The sequence below is a fragment of the Chanodichthys erythropterus genome, chromosome 19 (assembly GCF_024489055.1).
Source record: "Chanodichthys erythropterus isolate Z2021 chromosome 19, ASM2448905v1, whole genome shotgun sequence".
In the NCBI taxonomy this organism is placed as follows: domain Eukaryota; kingdom Metazoa; phylum Chordata; class Actinopteri; order Cypriniformes; family Xenocyprididae; genus Chanodichthys; species Chanodichthys erythropterus.
Window position 1 is genome coordinate 28,816,829 of NC_090239.1, and position 20,706 is coordinate 28,837,534.

General features: G+C 35.7%; 3 protein-coding genes across 6 annotated transcripts in view; 2 read left to right on the plus strand and 1 right to left on the minus strand.

Moving 5' to 3' along the window:
• The first annotated feature begins 717 nt into the window (after positions 1 to 717).
• Positions 718 to 16,448, plus strand: tfam (transcription factor A, mitochondrial). Of its 2 annotated transcripts, none has more exons than XM_067370226.1 (8): positions 718 to 945; positions 1,271 to 1,398; positions 1,481 to 1,551; positions 2,079 to 2,228; positions 2,395 to 2,490; positions 4,294 to 4,350; positions 5,673 to 5,920; positions 15,377 to 16,448. In XM_067370226.1, the coding sequence occupies exons 1-8, from the start codon at positions 863 to 865 to the stop codon at positions 15,378 to 15,380; spliced, it is 837 nt and encodes a 278-aa protein (XP_067226327.1). In that variant the 5' UTR covers positions 718 to 862; the 3' UTR covers positions 15,381 to 16,448. The 2 variants fall into 2 exon arrangements, with proteins under 2 accessions (XP_067226327.1, XP_067226326.1); XM_067370225.1 differs by lacking the exon at positions 15,377 to 16,448 and adding an exon at positions 6,242 to 6,309.
• Positions 6,917 to 18,402, minus strand: zgc:171971 (uncharacterized protein LOC569690 homolog). The gene is made up of 9 exons (XM_067370224.1): positions 18,314 to 18,402; positions 17,835 to 18,003; positions 17,603 to 17,649; positions 16,504 to 16,652; positions 9,048 to 9,172; positions 8,845 to 8,947; positions 8,469 to 8,731; positions 7,945 to 8,097; positions 6,917 to 7,077 (listed from the first exon to the last, which is right to left on the minus strand). The coding sequence occupies exons 2-9, from the start codon at positions 18,000 to 18,002 to the stop codon at positions 6,925 to 6,927; spliced, it is 1,161 nt and encodes a 386-aa protein (XP_067226325.1). The 5' UTR covers position 18,003; positions 18,314 to 18,402; the 3' UTR covers positions 6,917 to 6,924.
• Positions 18,403 to 19,099: 697 nt separating this feature from the next.
• Positions 19,100 to 20,706, plus strand: part of bicc1b (BicC family RNA binding protein 1b) — a 121,354-nt gene continuing 119,747 nt past the window's right edge. For 2 of the 3 annotated variants that reach the window (XM_067370221.1, XM_067370222.1), the window contains exon 1: positions 19,100 to 19,400. In XM_067370221.1, coding sequence (XP_067226322.1) covers positions 19,208 to 19,400 — 193 coding nt within the window. In that variant the 5' untranslated portion in view covers positions 19,100 to 19,207. The remainder of the gene's footprint in view (positions 19,401 to 20,706) is intronic. The other variant, XM_067370223.1, reaches the window with a different exon arrangement.

Consider the following 20,706-nt stretch of genomic DNA (forward strand, 5'->3'; position numbering starts at 1 on the left):
AATATTTGAAAACCCACTGCGTTCTTCATTAGTCTGAACCATAGACTGTAGGTCTGAACCCTACAATTACTGTATCATTTATATATATGAATTTTTAAGGCATCTAAATTATCAACACAATCAAAATTTGGTGAAAACCACTTTTACCCAATCTTCTTCATGCCTTCTGCTCTCTGATTGATACGCTATACTTTTTTAAAATAATATATATTTTTCATTATTTATTTATTTTTTTAAAGTATAGCATATCAATCAGAGAGCAGAAGGCATGAAGAAGATTGGGTACAAGTGGTTTTCACCAAACTTTTGATTATGTTGATAATTTAGATGCCTTAAAAATTCATATATACCAATGATACAGTAATCTGAAGTCTTCATATATAGATAGGATATATTTTATATTAAATTATATTTTAAATATAGTATATAGCTATACTAGGATTTTTAATATAAAATGTTATAAACTTAAACCACTTATGCATGTATGTATGTATGTATGTATGTATGTGTATATATATATATATATATATATATATATATATATATATATATATATATATATATATAGTCTAAAGGTTCAATAAACTTCACGTCACGTTATTTTAAAGTCGCGCAATATGTCACTTTTGCTATTTCCCAAATGTTCATTTAGTGAAAGTACTTGTATGAAATTTTAGGTGAATAATTCCCCCATAGTGCACTTCGGTCATACGGCAGAGGGAATGGCGCCTTAACTGGAGGAGGAGAAACACAATTCACAACCATAACAGTATATTTTTTAGTCAGCTTGTGTTTATATTGTTCTCACCGTGCATATTAAATATTCGATTCACATTATTGGGAAGATCAAAGCACGTGTACGATGGCTCCGTTCAGCTTGATGTCAGTCGGTGCTAATCTTTTGGTGAAGTCTTTGAGTCTGTTCTCAAGTGCATCTGTTGTGAGGTGAGCGTGCTGCAAGTTTAAGGTTATTCATGCGTGTCCTGTTTATACGTTAATGTATCATATCCGATGGGTTTTATTTTGGCACTATAATTTACATGCGTCAGAAATATACAGCAAAGATAGACAGCTATAATTTCATATTCTCACAGTTTAACAGACGTGATCATTTAATGCATGTAGTGACAGCGCTGCACTAGCTTAATAGTGTTCATTTAACTTTTCGTAAGGTGTAAAGAGCGTTTTGTTCATTTTTTTTAACCAAAAAACCTCAATAATTTTACATTCCATGACAGTTTTGTTTAATGGCATGGCTTTGCAATTGTAGGTGTTCATGTGTGGCTCCAGTGATAAAGAGATTTAGCACCACAACAGGGGGTCCACCCAAAAGACCCCTGACAGCCTACATGACATATGTGAAGGAGATGCAGCCCACCTTCAGCAGACAAAACCCAGGTAATTTCCATTCGAGTTTTAAGGCTAAATTGCATTTCTGATTTGTTTTAAAATAAGATAAAGAGCAATCTATTTTGCTTAGGACTGAAAAATGTGGATGTTATCCGGAAGTTAGCAGAGAGATGGAGAATGCTGACTCCTGAACAGAAGCAGGTACATACCTGCTTCATATGTTTATTTATTTTTTGCTGTACTTTTTATGAATATTGTGTAAAATGTCAAATTAATCAACCCAGCCCTTTTTTTTTTTTTTTTTTTTGAAACGCATGAAAACAGCATGTTCAGCATGTCCAATTAGGTCAAATATTTTAGTTGGCCTAATTCAAATAAATAATAAATCCGAACAACACTCTTCTAATATGTGTTTTATACAATTGTCCAGTTCTTATATATAAGAGTTGTAAAACCTAAAACATATAATCTAACATACAGTAAATACAGATAGTCTTGAACAGAATATAATAAAATATAAAATGTTTCATAACAAGTGAAAAAAAACAGCAACAACATGTGAATTCACTATAGAGGCATTTTAAATCTCTGCGCCTTTTTGTCGTTTTTGCCCAGAGCCCTTAATTATAGACATTATCGTTATTTCTGCTACCACACTTTTTTTTTTAGTTGTTAGTATAGAACAATTCCACAGTCAGCCACTAATTTGAACTGTCTCACATGTGCAGCCATTTCAGGATGCATCTTTGGTATCCAGGGAGCAGTATAAGCTTGCTTTGGAGACATACAAAGCCCAACTCACTCCTGCACAGACCGCTGCTATTGCAGACGAAAAACGACAAAGAGTGGCCAAAAGAAAAGCAATTAGGAGAAAGAAGGTGAGTGTTGCCCTCCATCATGTAACTACTATACTAAGCCACCAATTATTTTATTCCCTTTTATACTATATTCATCCCTTTTTTTCATAACTTAGTTTCTGAGTTTTTGACAAATTAAGCATTTTGATTACTGTTATATTAAAGAAATATTGTACTTCAACAATAGGAGCTGAATAGCCTTGGCAAGCCCAAACGCCCCAGGAGCGCCTTCAACATCTTCATGGCAGAGCACTTCGAGGAAGCAAAGGGAACTACTATGCAGGTGAAGTTGAACTTTAGTTTTATCTAAAATTTAAAGGAACACTCCACTTTTTTTGAAAATAGGCTCATTTTCCAACTCCCCTAGAGTTAAACAGTTGAGTTTTACCGTTTTCGCATCCATTCAGCCGATCTCTGGTTCTGGCGATACCACTTTTAGCATAGCTTAGCATAGTTCATTGAATCTGATTAGACCGTTAGCATCGCGCTTAAAAATCACCAAAGAGTTTCGATATTTTTCCTATTTACAACTTGACTCTTCTGTAGTTAAATCGTGTACTAAGACCGGCGGAAAATAAAAAGTTGCAATTTTCTAGGCTGATATGGCTAGGAACTATATTCTCATTCCAGCGTAATAATCAAGGAACTTTGCTGGCGTTCCATGGCTGCAGCAGGCGCAATGATATTACGCAGCGTCTCTCACAAACGTCTCCATGGTTGCAAGGCACGTTCCCTGTGCAAGCAGGGGCTCACGGGCGCTGCGTAATATCATTGCACTGCTGCAGCCATGGAACGTCAGCAAAGTTCCTTGATTATTACGCCTGAATGAGAGTATAGTTCCTAGCCATATCAGCCTAGAAAATCACAACTTTTTATTTTCCGTCGGTCTTAGTACACGATTTAACTACAGAAGAGTCAAGTTTTAAATAGGAAAAATATCGAAACTCTTTGGTCATTTTTAAGCGCAATGCTAACGGTCTAATCAGATTCAATGAACTATGCTAAGCTATGCTAAAAGTGGTACCGCCAGAACCGGAGATCGGCTGAATGGATTCGAAAACTGTAAATCTCAACTGTTTAACTCTAGGGGAGTTGGAAAATGAGCCTATTTTCAAAAAAAAGTGGAGTGTTCCTTTAAAGCTGCAGTCTGTGATTTTTGGCCCTCTAGCGGTTAATAAACAGAACTGCACGCGTCTTGAGAAAGAACATTGTAGCCGGAGCTACTTTTCTCCGTGTATGTCTATGGCGAGTCATGCAGTTACTGTGAAACTGCAGCGAGTCCTACCAGTCCGGTCTGAAATAGTCCAAATATAAACACTTATTATAAGTGTACCATAATGATTCAGGGTAAGACAAATACACACACACACACACACATATATATATATAAGTCTTTTATTCTCACCAAGGCTGCATTTATTTGATCAAAAACACAGTAAAACAGTAATATTGTGAAATATTATTACAATTTAAAATAACTGTTTTCTATTTGAATATATTTTAAAATGTCATTTATTCCTGTGATGGCAAAGCTGAATTTTCAGCATCATTACTCGTCTTCAGTGTCACATGATCCTTCAGAAATCACCCGAATATGCTGATTTGCTGCTCAAGAAACATTTCTTAATATTATAAAGGTTGAAAACAGTAATATTTTTGTGGAAACCATGATACATTCTTTTCAGGACACTTTGGTGAATAGAAATTTAAAAGGAACAGCATTTATTTTATTTTATTGAGATGTTTTGTGTATCAATTTAATGTGTCCTTGATGGATAAGTTTAATTTTTTTTTTTTTAAATTTACCGACTCCAAATGATCAAACTGTAGTATATTTTGAATACATGATTTCATTTATTTATTTTTGCAAGGGAGCTAATATTTTTGGAGACTGGATATTGAATCTTAGCACCTAGTTTAGCTGTTTGCATTTTGCTTATTGATATATTTGAGGTTTACAATATAACAAAACTGATATTACAGACTATTAAAACCTAAAAAAATATTTCCATAATATACTATTTAAGTATTTCATACAGTGTTTATTAGTTGCAACAAATGTGCTAAATGTCATTTTTCCTTTCAGGCGAAGCTGAAGTCGCTGAGAGATGACTGGATGCGATTCAACAACACACAGAAACAAGTGAGTTTTGCCTCAACTGAGTGTCATTTTTTTCAAAAGTGCCACACAATACGGCTCTGTTCCATAATTTAGTGAGCTGCCTTGCTGTTCACTGGTAAAGCATTTTTTTTTTAAAGCATTTTTTTCAAAAGTACCACACAATACGGCTCTGTTCCATAATTTAGTAAGCTGCCTTGCTGTTCACTGGTAAAGCATACAAGAGACTCAACTTAATAAATAAATGCTGTTCTTTTCAACTTTTTATTCATTAAAGAATCCTGAAAAAATAGAGCTGCACGATTAATCATTGCAAGATTGCAATCTTATTCTTAAAGCCAGGAAAACACAAAGCCGACGGTCGGCCGACTAAGTTTTCTCAGTGTGTTCCGCACCATAGGCTGAAGTTCTCGTCTGCTTTTTTTCGGCCGATTCCACGTTGAATCGGCGTCGGGGCTCGTCAGTACGTCGGGCCATCTGATCATTCTGATTGGCTGTTCAGCTACTGCCACCTGCTGGTATGGAAAGGCATTTCATCTTACGCAGGCACAGAACGGACGTGCTACTTGGCTGTCGGGTGTCGAGCGTTGGTTTGGTGTGTCAGGGCAACTTTGGACCCAGACGCTGCCGACGTGAGCCAACCCCGCAGTTTGCTTTTGTCGCCACTAGTTTGTCGGCTTGGTGTGTTCCTGCCTTTAAATGACAACGACTAACCTGCGTCTATTAAACCTTTGACAAACCCGTACATTGAAAAGTGCATTAGTGCTGCCGTTGATCCAGAGAGAGCAGTTGTCATGAATGGGTATGAAACAGCTTCACAAACAGTCTTTTCAAACACACAGTTTTGTTATTACTGTTACAAATATTCAAATTAGTTATAATTTGAAAATAATTAATTATAATTTATAATTAAAAAGTTTATAGTTCGGATATAAACACTGACGTCTACAGTAGTTAACAAAATAGAGCAAATTACCTTTTAAAAGTAACTTGGTGCTCAAATAATTAGTATCGACTGAATTGTTACGCCACTAGGTGCACCAAGTGACTAGTAAAAAAAATAATAATAATAATTGAATCTTTAATACAAGAGATTTGTTCAAAAATGCTGATTCAAACAATAATGAAACAAGTATTTGAGTGAATATGTGGTTGCAATTCCTGAAAATATACCAGTGCGAGTTTGGTTATAGAATGTGGTTGTCACTCCAATAAATAATACTGTCTGTACTGTGTGTGAACAGAACCGTATTAAGCAATCAAATACAGGACTGACGACTGTATTCTACTTCTGTGTGAACATGGCCTATGTTTTGCTTTATCTGATTACACTGATCCATTTTTAGATATACACACAGCTGGCAGAGGATGACAAAGTCCGTTACAAGAACGAAATAAAATCATGGGAGGAGCACATGATTGAGATCGGAAGGGAAGACCTTGTTCGGAGAAAAGAGAGGAGAGCCATCAAAGCCAAAACCATCATAGACAGAAAGAAGAAATCCAAAGTAACAGTGAAAAAGGCAAAAGCACCAAAAAAGAAGGCTACTGTTGCTGGAACAGCTGTGAAAAAGACTGTGAAGAGCACCAAGAAGTGAGGTTATGTATGACTCTGTTAGACAGTGTGTTGTACAAAGGCCAGTTCCGTCCTCAATAAAAAGCCTGTGCTTTCCGTTATTAGAGCTGCATTTATATAGTGTTCGAAGATTGAAGGCTTTAAAACTGTGAAGATCCCTTCATGAAGTCTCCATCTTTTCAAAAACTTTTTTTTTTACTGGTTTCACTTATGTAAATAATAATTTACACACTGAATATGACTGCTTTCATAGTACTATATTGCTTTTAAGCTACTTAAGAACATTTCTTAACTTAGCATGAACCGTATTACTGACATCAGTTTTCATTTGCTTCTTAGAATGAGTCTGCACATCATGCTTTAAAAGAGGACGCCATGTTTTGTATGTCTTTACTTACAAAATAAACATTTACATTTTATATAAAAGCAACAGAAGGTATTTACAACAGAATACTTTACAATTTAATGAAAACTTTTAAAACATCATTATAAGTGTGCTTTCTAAGGTTAAATGGAATAGTTCACCCCAAAGTGACAACTGAGTCGTTTACTTGACGTCACGTTCCAAACCTGTATGACTTTTCTGTAAAGGCCTGTTCACACCAAGAACGATGACTATATTAATGTCCACAATCACAAATTAAAACATTCTCTTTGTTATAAACGTGCTGCCACTTTAAATACTCAAGCTCTTTAAAGCAGGATGGATTCTATATATCTTTATCATTATAGTCACTGGTGTGAACAGGCCTTAAAACATTCAGATATTTTAAAGAATCTCTGAGCTGCATTTTTACATTTCTTTGAAGCAGGAATAAATAAGCATGAGTAAATAATGAAACATGACAAAACGTTCATTTTTAGGTGAACTATCCCTTTTAAACGCAAATCAAGTGGCCTCAGATTTAGGCTAAATATAGACTTAAAATTGAAAGTACTTTGTACAAAACCTCACATTTAAAACTTTTACATTTAAAAACAGTTATTTACATAATTATTTTAAATACTCTTGTGGGATAAAATCAGGACTTTGAAGCCGAGGAGAGATCAGATGGCAATTTGGCTTCTTGCAGTAAAGTCTCAAAATCAGGTGAACACACCAGCTTGTGTGTGATGTTTCCCAGCACAGTCATGTCCCCGGTGAGGCCCTCTGACAGCCGCACACAAACAAGTTGCTGCAAATACGAACATGATCATATCGCATGAAACATCCTTCATGTAAATGAGATCAGTCATACAGTCCTTGAATAAATAGACAATATCAGCTTGGCAATCCAGAAAGCTACAGCAGGGACAAAAAAAAATATTGAGCACAGACCCAAACTAGGGGTTGTGCGATATCACAATTTTAGATTGTGAATGATTAAAGTGTATCCACGATCTGCCTTTGAAGAGAGATCTTATTATCGTGCTACAGTGCAGTTCTATATTGTACAACAATGCATATATTCACATCATGTTTAGCAGCGCAGCAGTAGAATTTCAATCATGTGAATGCAGTTCTTCAGCATCATGAAAGTTTATTTTTTACATGTGTTTTAAAGTCTTGCCAGTTAAACTTTTCTGTCATAAGCTTTTCTGTGCACGTACACCCGAAGTTATCTTTCACATCTTATTGCACTTAAACTGTCATGAAAAAGAATCATGACAAGATTGTGATCTCTTAAAAAAAAAAAAAAAAAAATTGTGATATATTTTTGCCATATTGCCCACCCCTAACCAAAACACTTTTTCACTTATTTTTTAAAAAGTCTTAAAATCAGCTTGATCAAATTTAAAGCCATAAAAAGTCCAAAATATTTTAAATGGATAAAAGAACATTCTTAATAATATTTAAAAAAAAAAAAAAAAAAAAAAAAAAAGTCTTTAATTTGAGGAAGGAAAAACAAGAATTGTAATATGGCCTAATGTGATGAATATATTTCAAAAGAGTGTGATTTAATTGCATAATGATGAGAAAGTCCCAACTGATTTTGTTATTTGTCAATCTTTACTTGATCATTTTGCTACACTGCAACTAAAATTACAATGTGCTAACTCACCTGTAGGAAAGAGAAGGCCGCTCCTTCTGAGACATCTAATGTAACATTTCCCATGACCAGTTGGACTTTACCAGACTTTCTAATTTGCAGTTTTCCAATCAGACCCTCTGAGAAGTCAGACAGCAAAGGTACAGCAGCTTTATCAGGCTGATCCTGAAAAATGATATCATCATAGCATTAAAAGGGGACAGTGAAGATGATATTACGTTTGTAATTGAATACAGTTTCCCTTCAAGGGATCATTTCATGAGGAAACAAACTCTTTTAAAAGTGTACTATGAAATCATTAGGGAGTAAGGCAATATTGTCCTGCATTACTTCTAAAAGTAACTTTCCCCAACTCTGAAAGACAGTGTATACTGAAACTGACCTGTGAAAACAACTTGTGTAATATAAAGTGGCAAAACAGTTTATTAAAAAAGGGACAAAATTGAAAAACTGATTTGGAAAAACATGAAAAGTTAGAGCACAGGGGGAAAAAGAAACACAACCCCTTCAAGTGACAGTATGAAACTTAAACTTACCAGAGTTTTAATTTGTGATGAGCGCTTGTCTTCAGTTTTGTTGTCCTTTTTGGTTTTCTCTGGGCTTGAGGTTTTAGGTTGACCAGGTATGGTATCAGGAAGCTGAATAAACAGCAGTTCTTCCTGATCTGAAACACTTAGCTGCTGGAAAAGTTCTCCAACAGTTGGTTGTTGCGGGAATTCACATGTTCCCCTCAATGGCAGCGGGTATTTCTGCTCAGCTCTGAGTGATTTCAGTGCATTATCAGATGGGGTCTCTTTAACTGCAAAAATGTCTTAGATTCAGTTCTTTGTTTACTTTAAGTAGCATGAAAACACTTTAACTGGCAATAAAACAAACCACATAAAATTACTGCTAGCATAAACTGTAACTTACATGAACTAGCTGTCTTTGTTGACAAAAAGGTGTATGACTGATGGAGTGGAAGTCTGATTGGTCTTTGCTTAGGATCATTTTTTAATCCAGGATCATCCAAAAACTGCTCAATTAAACCAGAAAAAAAAACATTAATTTACTATTGATTAACCTTCAAGACTGAAATAGGTCAAATGATAAAGGGTCATTATGACTTAGCTTACATCATCTCGTTGGAGTTTTTGTAAAATTTCATTATCATCATCCTCAGTATTGTTCTTTTCCTTTTTAATGCATTTTGTGACAAGTGTAGGATCACAGTCATTCAGGTTAGTACTGCCCCAATTACCTGCAAAATCAGACACAGTAAAATGACTAATGAAATGTGATTGGTATCAGGGTATCTGCAGATATGAACAAGTTAAATTTAAGACTTTTTAAGACCTTTTTAATACCACCTTACATGAAATTTAAGACCTAACCTACGATGGAAACACACACATTATTTTATATGTGTGTGTATATAATTGTTATTATTAAAGTACCTGCGAAATGTACTGTAAAATGTAATTTATTCCTGTGATCATGTTCAGCATCATTACTCCACTCTGCAGTGTCACATGATCCTTCAGAACAATTACAATTTGATTTGATACTCAAGAAACATTTATGATTATTATCAATGCTGAAAACAGTTGTGCTGCTTCATATTTTTGTGGAAACGGTGATATTTGTTCGTTTTCTTTGAAAAACAGGAATAAACAGCATTTATTTGAAATTATATTACATGTATTTATCAAATATATTATTTATTAAAATATATTCTGTAACATTTTAAATGTCTTTACTCTTCACTCACTTTATCACTTTAAAGTATTACAGATTAAAGTATTAATTTTTGTATTTTTTAAATCTTACCAGAAATGTTTAAATTGGATTTCCACAATTTTAAGCAGCAAAAACTGCATTTTAACCTTAATAATATAAATAGTGAATGTTTCTTGAGCAGCAAATCAGCATTTCTGAAGAATCATGTGATACTGAAACTTCTCTTTGTAAACAACAGAATTAAAAATCATTCTAAATGCAAATTTAAACATCACAAGCAAAGTAGCATTTACAGTTAATCGAAAATGAAAACACACACCTGCTACAGCAAGCATGCTATATAATTAAATCACAGCCGTTGCAAATTATACATTTAATTCCCAACACATTCATAAAAAAAAAAAAGTTACCGAACACGTTTCAGCGCTGATTCTACTCGCATTTGGTGCGTTGAGCCATTTGAACTCTGGGACCGTTCATATATCGCGTCTAAAAACGCATGGAAAACGGGTTGGCGCCACTTTCTTCTTTCCAAAGCGCTCGGGCGCTGCGGTGGCGTCTGTCGTTACTACGCAACCATGAGACGCGCTCTCCATGACGAGTTTGTTTCAGCAAATTATATATGGATTACCAGCACCGAAAATCACTTTCAGTAGCTTTGCCACGGCAGATTTATTTAAAAATGTGTATCCGTGTACAACTCTGATCAGATATTCCTACATCTTTGCTGAGCTTTGTCCTACAGATGGCGCCGCGCAGCGCTGGACCATTCCGTCGGTGACGTATTAGAAAACATAAAACATACATAAAACATTTTCGCAGTAATTTTACGAACGCACCCACAATAGCCTAGTTTATGTACCTGTTCATTTTTTTTTAATAAAAAATGAATAAATTAAAAAAATCAAGACTTTATAAAGCCGTGATAAGACTTTTTAATACTTTTTAAGGGTCTTAATTTTCCCAAAATTGATTTATCACCTTTTAATACTTTTCAAGACCCCGCGGATACCCTGGGTATTTAATATTCATCTTACCACTAAGAGTCAGCGCTAATTGTGAATTAAAGGCACACTATGTAAATATTCACTGCTAGAGGTTGCTTATTCAAAACAAAGGTGTAGCTTAATAACGCCTTGATTTTGCGGAATCATGGGAGGTGTTGTCTTCATATCTACAGCCGGTGGAAAAGAATTGGGATGGGACTCGGGCAAAAACCATGTTCATGGATGAGATGATGAACGTTACTGTAGAATGAAGCAGAGCAGGGCCGAGTGCTGTGGGAGCGGAACGAGGCCGCTGGAGCGATTATTCACGAGAGACGAGCAGTCATTGCTTCCTCTTCTTCTGGTCAAGCGTATGTGGGGTAAGGTAGCGCTGTTTATTATATTAGATACATTTGAGTGTTGAAAGTTGTTACAGTGCTTCTCTGCGTTCGCTTGGTGGCTGCTATGAGACACTTAATACACACTGTAGTTAGATAGACCGATATTAGGCATGGTAAAACATGGTATTCGCAGTAAATCAAGAAAACGAGATTTAAACAACAAGACTTACTGTGTTGAGCCATATAACATGATATAACAGTCCGTGTCCTGGTTAAATTGCTTATTTCTCATTGTCGTTCTTGGAAACATTTGGCATATGTAAATACACAAGTAAACAAAATATATAACACTGTTCTAGTGGTTTTTGGATATTTTAATCCAAGTATTTTACATCTTGTGCCTTTATTTGTATAGCGCTTTCACATTACACATTGTTTCAAAGCAGCTTTACAAAAAATGTCATTGCAATATGTTAATATCTTCATGACTTACAGTTGCATTTAGCAGATTAGAGCTTGACGATAATATAGTTTACATTTTGTGACGATACAAGCAATCAGTTGAGATCTGCTAAATAGTATATATTAATGCTAACACTTTACAATAAGGTTCATTAGTTAAACAATAGGTAATGTATTAACAAACATGAACTAACCATGAGCAATACATTAGTTACTGTATTTACTAATATTCATTAACGTTAGTTAATGAAAATACAGTTCGTTGTTTGTTCATGTTAGTTCACAGTGCATTAACTAATGTTAACAAGATTTTAATATGTATTAGTAAATGTTGAAATGAACAAAGATTAATAAATGCTGTAGAAGTGCAGTTCATTATTAGTTCATGTTAACTAATGTAGTTAACTAATGAACCTTATTGTAAAGTGTTACTACAAACCCGATTCCAAAAAAGTTGGGACACTGTACAAATTGTGAATAAAAACAGAATGCAATGATGTGGAAGTTTCAAATTTCAATATTTTATTCGGAATACAACATAGATGACATCAAGTGTTTAAACTGAGAAAATGTATAATTTTAAGGGAAAAATAAGTTAATTTTAAATTTCATGTCATCAACACATCTCAAAAAAGTTGGGACAAGGCCATGTTTACCACTGTGAGGCATCCCCTCTTCTTTTTATAACAGTCTGCAAACGTCTGGGGACTGAGGAGACAAGTTGCTCAAGTTTAGGAATAGGAATGTTGTCTCATTCTTGTCTAATACAGGCTCTAGTTGCTCAACTGTCTTAGGTCTTCTTTGTCGCATCTTCCTCTTTATGATGCACCAAATGTTTTCTATGGGTGAAAGATCTGGACTGTAGGCTGGCCATTTCAGTACCCGGATCCTTCTTCTACGCAGCCATAATGTTGTAATTGATGCAGTTTGTGGTCTGTCATTGTCATGTTGGAAAATGCAAGGTCTTCCCTGAAAGAGACGACATCTGGATGGGAGCATATGTTGTTCTAGAACTTGGATATACCTTTCAGCATTGATGGTGCCTTTTCCAGATGTGTTAAGCTACCCATGCCACACGCACTCATGCAACCCCATACCATCAGAGATGCAGGCTTCTGAACTGAGCGCTGATAACAACTTGAGTTGTCCTTGTCCTATTTAGTCCGGATGACATGGCGTCCCAGTTTTCCAAAAAGAACTTCAAATTTTGATTCGTCTGACCACAGAACAGTTTTCCACTTTGCCACAGTGCATTTTAAGTGAGCCTCGGCCCAGAGAAAATGTCTGCGCTTCTGGATCATGTTTAGATATGGCTTCTTTTTTGACCAATAGAGTTTTAGCCGGCAACGGCGAATGGCACGGTAGATTGTGTTCACCGACAGTGTTTTCTGGAAGTATTCCTGAGTCCATGTTGTGATTTCCATTACAGTAGCATTCCTGTATGTGATGCAGTGCCGTCTAAGGGCCCGAAGATCACGGGCATCCAGTATGTTTTTCCGGCCTTAACCCTTACGCTCAGAGATTGTTCCAGATTCTCTGAATCTTTGGATGATATTATGCACTGTAGATGATGATGACTTCAAACTCTTTGCAATTTTTCTCTGAGAAACTCCTTTCTGATATTGCTCCACTATTTTTCACCGCAGTATTGGGGGAATTGGTGATCCTCTGCCCATCTTGACTTCTGAGAGACACTGCCACTCTGAGAGGCTCTTTTTATACCCAATCATGTTGCCAATTGACCTAAAAGTTGCAAATTGGTCCTCCAGTGTTCCTTATATGTACATTTAACTTATTGCTACCTGTCCCAACTTTTTTGGAATGTGTAGCTCTCACGAAATCCAAAATGAGCCAATATTTGGCATAACATTTCAAAATGTCTCACTTTCAACATTTGAAATGTTATCTATATTCTATTGTGAATAAAATATAAGTTTATGAGATTTGTAAATTATTGCATTCCTTTTTATTCACAATTTGTACAGTGTCCCAAATTTTTTTGGAATTGGGTTTGTATATTAATATATTGTATGTACACGGATAAAGTTGCATATACTTTTATTACCAAGTTTATGCGCAGAGTTTGGCAATAATATAGTTTACATTTTGTGACAATATAAACAATCAGAGCTGAGATTTACTATATAGTATTGTTGAGTGCCTTAGAATAAAACTCAGTGAGCGTTCACTGGACTCCACAATTCCTGGTCTCTTAACATGGACATATAGAATCCACACTGCACTGCGTTTTTTGTCACTGTACTGTTTACTTTTTGCCTGTTTGTTAGGGCAGTTAGGTTAGGGCAGTTTACCTGCAGATGGCAAGTGAAGACCAGAGACGTTATGTTTGGTTAACATGGGTCTACCATGCAAGAATTTAGTGCAATGTGTTGTGGCATGTGACGTTGCGTGGTATGCCTGCAGAAAGTTTTAGAGAAAAGTGGGGTTTTGGACAATATTGGCATGAAACATTTTAAATTTGTTATAATTTTGCACTGATAAGGGACAACACAATCTACGAAACTATTTTATTACATAAACATTTATACATAGAAAAAAACTTTAAAAAAAAAATTGATTCATCAAAATATCCACCATTAGCAGCTATCTGACCTAAACTGGGTTTTAATTGGTTCATTGTATTCTAAACTTAATTGGCACTCAATTGTTGAAGCTATTAAGGTGTGCTGACCCAAAAATCTTTTACAAACCTGGGCCAAGTTTTAACCACTAACCAGTCATCACAGCTGGCAAAGGGGCATGTCTGACTTTGACATGTATATATTGCCATTATTATGTAATCAAAATGAAAATTATTATTGCTGGTCTTCAATGATAATGTCAAGTTACTTTAATGTATTTGCACAAAAAAAATGATAAGGATTTATGCTGATATCGTCCAAAACCACACTTTGCCAGGGGTGTTTCCAAACTTTTGGAGGGCAGTGTATAAACAATCATCTTCTACATGTATTATAAAAAATGCCTGCAGAGGGCACCAACCTTGTGTTGTTAAACTTACAGCAGATCAAGTCCTTGTTTAATATTGTCCAAACGACATTAAATGCATATATTTACTTAATCTTTAATATTTGGCAACTTCTTTATGACAGAAATGGTACAGCCACTGTAATTTCTTGATCAAGAAACTTGTATTTTGAAATCGCGATGAGCAGTTCACATATTTTTAAACATATTAATGTATTCTTCTGGGCTGGTGTAGGTTTATAAATGATTTACCTTACAATTCTGATAAAATGGCATAAATTGCCTTCCCAGATGAACATTATAAGCAAACCAAACTCGCAGCATATGCAGTGATGGAGTATCAAGACGCTCCACGCATGTAAATGATAACAGTTCATGTGGAGCAGCATTTACTGTGACAGAGCCACTCTGAGATGCCATGTAACCTACACGCATGTAAATAATTAAAGCGCATATATCTATTAAACCCGCAGGGCATATATTTATTTGATTGAATCGCAGCCCTGTGGTTTTGTGCAGCCTTAGAAAATGGTCTAATAATGTGTTTCATGGATTCTCATCTGTGGAATTGGCCACGTCTGGCATTTTGCCGGTTACTCAACACATGTAAAATTTTAAATCGAGTACGAGTTAAAGTTCAAGCCATAATTGAAAGTATGGCTGTAAAGCACGATCCAGAGCCCTAGCACACTTTGGCCATTTTTAGCAGCCTCTGCTTAAATAGGACAAGAATTCCATGCAGCTTTGAATTCATTGTTGGTTACTGTGAGCGTAGAGGTGAGTGCCACAACTTTTCCAGACTAGGTTCAGTACTGGGAAATGGTAAGAGAGATAAACAGTCTGCGGTCACATTCTTGCATCCTGGGTTATACTGAATGTCATAGGTAAATGCCATCAGCCTAGATGACCATCTGGGTATTTGAATACCTGCTCTGCATTGGCCCTTAGATGACAGGAGAGTGGTCAGTGAGCTGTCATCAGTCCGCAGTGTGAAGTGTTGTCCCCACAGGTAGGTCATCCATCACTCTATGGCCCACACACATGCTAATGTTCCTTATTCTACATATTCTACATATTTTGTTTCTGCTGAGGTAAGAGTATGTGATGAAAATGCCACTGTTCCCTCTTAACAAACACCAGGCATTCAAACGCAATATAACATAACAGCGTTTATTGCATTTAGTCTGCCTTCTCTGTGTCATTTGTGATATATACGAAAAAAGAGCCACAGTGGTCATTTATATTACGGATGTTTTGTGGCAATTTCCAGGAGGTGACGATTTTGTTTTCTTGAACACATGGATGGAAAAAAAAGTGCTTTTTTTTAAATTTTGCGCACAAGTTAAATTCTTGTTTGGATGGAAACATGGTCCATGGCAAGGAATGAAAAACTTAAAGGTGCTATAGAGGATGTTTTGTTTTATACATTTTTGCAATATTACTTGAAACTGTCATTACTAACTGATAAAAGACTATTTATTAGGTGCACTGAAAGGAATAATATTAATATACATCATCTGTGCACGAGGTAGGGCCTTAAAAACATCAGCCAATCATTTACGTGATCATCGCATAAACGATTGGCCCTCTGGCTTGTCAATCACTGCCATGACGTTCCTTGTGAGAGACGTGCGCGGCTGCATGCTCCAGTAACTTTCCACACTCCACAGGCGCCGCATGCAATGTTTTTTGTCAGGAGACAGGAGAAACAACTGCAGATTATGAGTTACCTGCGGTGAGTCTGACATAATGAATCCACTAACACGACACAGCGAATGCTGGTGGTAAACACTCGTGTTCCAATACTCGTGCACGAGTTTTGGGAGGCGTTCCCTTGAAATGAGCTGTGAAGGAGGGGGGTTGTTCTTACGCATGCGCTCATTTCAAAAACTCACTAACACTCTTTGGTTTCTCAGTCGATGAAAAGATCCTCTTTATCACCTTTAATTTCATGTTGGTTAATCAAAAAAAAAAAAAAACCTTGGGAGAAACCAGGCAACACCAGGGGGCCAGGTCTCCTCTGGCTCTACAGTCAAATATAATGTCAATAATTGTGCTTTAAAAGTGTGCTTTACCTGGCTTCCTGTAGGTGTCTGCAGGACCCTGCTCAAAGATGGAGTGAGACTGAATAGTCTGAGGTTTTTCTCGTCGCCTTCTCTCTCTATGTCTGTCTTCTCTGTCTCTTCTATCTTTCTTTGGTGCAGTGCGAGTCCCCTCCTGTAACCTCCAGAAAACACATTGACACAAAACACAATGTGAGTTCACATTGACAGCGGTTTACATGACAGAACGACCTGTCATTTACTTTCAATGAGTGTTGCAGATGTGTCAATACTGTGAAATTAATCTCTGATAGTTAATCCAGGGTTATAAACTTATAATAATTATGAAGTTTCAATGAACTGATTAAAAACTTTTTATTATTACTTAAAAATGTTAACAAAAGTCTGTTATATTATATAGGCCCGGTTTCACAGACAGGGCTTAGCCTAAGCTAGGATTCAATAAGGATATTTAAGCAGCTTTTATAAATGTACAATAGAAAAAAACATTACTGATGTGGATCTTGAGTCAAAACAGTGACAGTGACATATTTTAAGATATGTCAGTACAAGTTGCTTTGAGTTACAACACCTCAAACATGCATGTTAGTTTAGGACTGGCTTAAGCCTTGTTTGTGGAACTGGGGGATACTGTAATGATATATATATATATATAAGAAGTCACATTGATCTCATGTGCTGCTTGATTTTTTTCATTATTTTCTATATTATTTTTAAAAAAACAACTATTTTTTGTGGTAGTTTTATGTGAGTTTAATTGTTCATGTTATATTTTGGTTATATTTGTGAGTTAATAAAATTAAATGTAAAATGTAATTATCAATATACCTATCGCAGTCTCCTGAATTTATTAAAATCGCAATCATATCATAGCAAGTTTTGAGGTATAAGCAAATTTTGTATCACTGGCTAAAAGAATCAATGTCAGATCGTATCATGAAATGTCCAATTTACACATCCAAATATATATGTTTTTTTTTTTTCTTTTCTTTTTTTTAAATCCTAATTTTTACACTTTAGCTTTACCATGTAGCCATAGTTACAAGATGTCTACTTCCCAACTATAAAACACAAGTACTACAAAGTTTATAATGATGTCTAAAATACTTACTCATCTTTATTTTTACGAACAGAGTGAACATTTGGTACAAAGGTTTTCTGTTGGGGAGAAGAAAAAAAGTCAGTCAATTGTAAAAGTTTCTAGATATGCACATTCTTTTAATCTTGAACTTAAAATGCTGTATCTATTTATTGTAACATCCCTTTTTTCTTCATTTTTTAAAGCTAAGAGCAGCACAAAAACCCAAAAATGATACTGAACCATTGACATTAGAGGGTGCAACCTTTTTATATCCACCCAGGGTGAGATCTCTGGAGCGCAAAGAGGTCAGTCTGCCTGGTGGAGGGGGATTCAGTGATACTCGGCCTGGCAGTCCTCTGCCCACAGCAAATGATGGTCTGAAACCGGCAGATGAGCTCGCCGCTCCATCCCCATCTCCATGTTCAGACATCCTGCCAAACCCCAGAAACACTTAGTGAAAACATCAACCCTTGACAGTTGTTTTGGGCATCATACATGATTACTCAAACTGATATAATGGTAAAAAAGAGCCTCAGCCTTATGGGTGAAATATAAAACAAACGCTGCTGCGCGCTCAGAGATTACACTTAAAGACGCGCTCGCCTCCATTTTGTTAGCAACATAAGCTAACAAAACAAAGCCTTTAATGCCACTTTATACCATTTGCACAGCCGGATTTGGAATAAAAAGGGAATACGGCTGCCTTGAGTACATCTAAGGGAAAATAAAGAAGGTACGTACTTGAAATTTGTGTAAGCACCTCAAGTTCATAGCTGTCAAATTCATCCAGCTGAAGGCTACATCCTTGCAGCAGAAGCATCATGGGTCACGTGATCCGGGTTCGCTATAAAATACTATATTACTATAAACTGTTTTTATTTTATAATATTAAAGAATTATTCGATGCATTTATAGCCAGCTGTAAAAAAATAAAATGTATTTATAGTGTAAGATAAAGTATATTTATCTTAAATGTTGACATAATTGTCTTATTAAACTGTAAACATTATTTTACAACTTCTGTTTATTATATAATAAACTGTATTATATTATTTATATTACATTATATTTTATGTTGTTGTTAAAAAAGTTCCCAGTGTTATAATAATAATAATAATAATAAAATACATTATATTTTATGTTGTTGTTAAAAAAGTTCCCAGTGTTATAATAATAATAATAATAAAATACAAACATGAAGATTATATATATATATATATATATATATATATATATATATATATATATATATATATATATATATATATATATATATATTATTGCTAATTTAAAACAAAGCATACAGTTCATATGCCAAAATAATAAGTTCATAATAAAGTTCGTGTTTGTAAACACTGGCTGTGTCTCAAAACGTGAACTGCGAGTGCTTAGTCCAAGACAGCATTTAGGCAAAGTTAACTGAACTGGCTCCCAACATTTTGTAACCCACAGACCCCCTTCTCTGGCTCATATTGAACAAAGGGCGGCGCTCTACTTTTGCCTGCCCTCACTTTATACTCCTCCGGTCAACGTAACTCACACACAGAGCCCGTGGCCGCGATGACTGGCGCTCACTCTCCGCTGGAATGATCTGATCTGACGGCTGCGGAGAGTCAGCGGTGCTCTGTGAAAGTCATGGCCGCTCAGTGTGAACCCTTAAGCGGATATTTACAGCAATCTGATCCAGGCTCCAACAGCGAGCGCAGCACTGATTCCCCTCTGCCAGTGTCTGAAGATGACTCCAGCGGACCCACGGCACCTCCGGACCCCGAGTGGACCGAGGAGAGGTTTCGAGTGGACCGGAAAAAACTGGAGATCATGTTATTAGGTAAAACTCTTGTTTCCATGACAACAATCATCACTTTTTAGAGAGTTTGAAAGAAATAAACACTCTGCAAAGTTTACAAATTAGAAGAAGGCACCATTGCTGTTAATAACTGTCTTTAAGAATTGTTTAACTGAACAAACACTTAAAAATAGTAATGCAAAAATCTAATGCATTGCCTCCAGCATCTGCACAGCTGAGCTGGTTATTTTCCCCGTCTCCTTTGTTCACCTCCCGTGTACAATTCTCGCTTCCATACCGATTTTCTCTTCAGAAACATGAGTTTAAATATATAGTTAAGGCTCCAGTTTTCAATTACAGAGAGCGTCCAATTGTTTCAAAGAAAGTTTCTATAGTCTACATTTGAAAATAGACTTTATTGCGTATATAAGTATTGATTCTTCAAATTATTATTTGTTTAGTTTTTTGTTTTTATCTTTTCCACAGCATTCTTGAATATTGTTTTTGAAATATATATATATATATATATATATATATATATATATATATATATATATTTTTTTTTTTTTTTTTTTTCTTCTAGGCCTTTTTGATTAGTTAGGTCACTTTAGTGTAAAACCCCAATTTTATTTAGTGAGAGGACTCTATTCTAATATTCTAACAGTAGGCCTATATTAACTGTGTGCGCAGTGAACAACTCAACCAATAGGGGGCAGTGTTAAAACATCTTTGACTTTGTTAAAGTAATTGTAAAGTGACAATGTAGTTAACTGCTTCATAAAAGTTAAGGATGAAATGAAATGCAGTTTTTGGACAATGATTTGTCATTTTTGGCTCACAATTCAGACAGCATTTGGCATTTGTTCAGTTGATTGGCTGAAAAACAGTGGAATTCAGAACTGAGAAAAAGAAAAATTGTATTGGCTCTAGTAGAGTCACAAAACATTCATGAATGCAACTTTTTCCATTAATCTGTTGCGGTTTGATTTTTAAACTAGTGGATTTATCCAGCAGTTTATAAAAATTGTCAGGAGCTTCTCATCCACGTCTCTGTAGGGATGGTAAAGTGCTTTGAAGGTCTCTGCTGTAATGCTTTGTCCATGTCGGGTCATGCTTTCCATGTTGTTTCATGGTTCTGAGTGAGTTTTGAAAGGGACATCATCCTCCTCCTACACACACACCAAGTCTCTAGGTTCAGTTCACCACAGCAATCCTTCCTGCTGAGGTCATTCAGCATCTCCTCACAGGATTTTATAGTGTATTTGATCAACCTGCTTGCTGCAGGAATGCCTTAAGGATTCGGTTTCTTCTAGAAGACATACAGAGAAGCTCATGTAAATTATGAGAT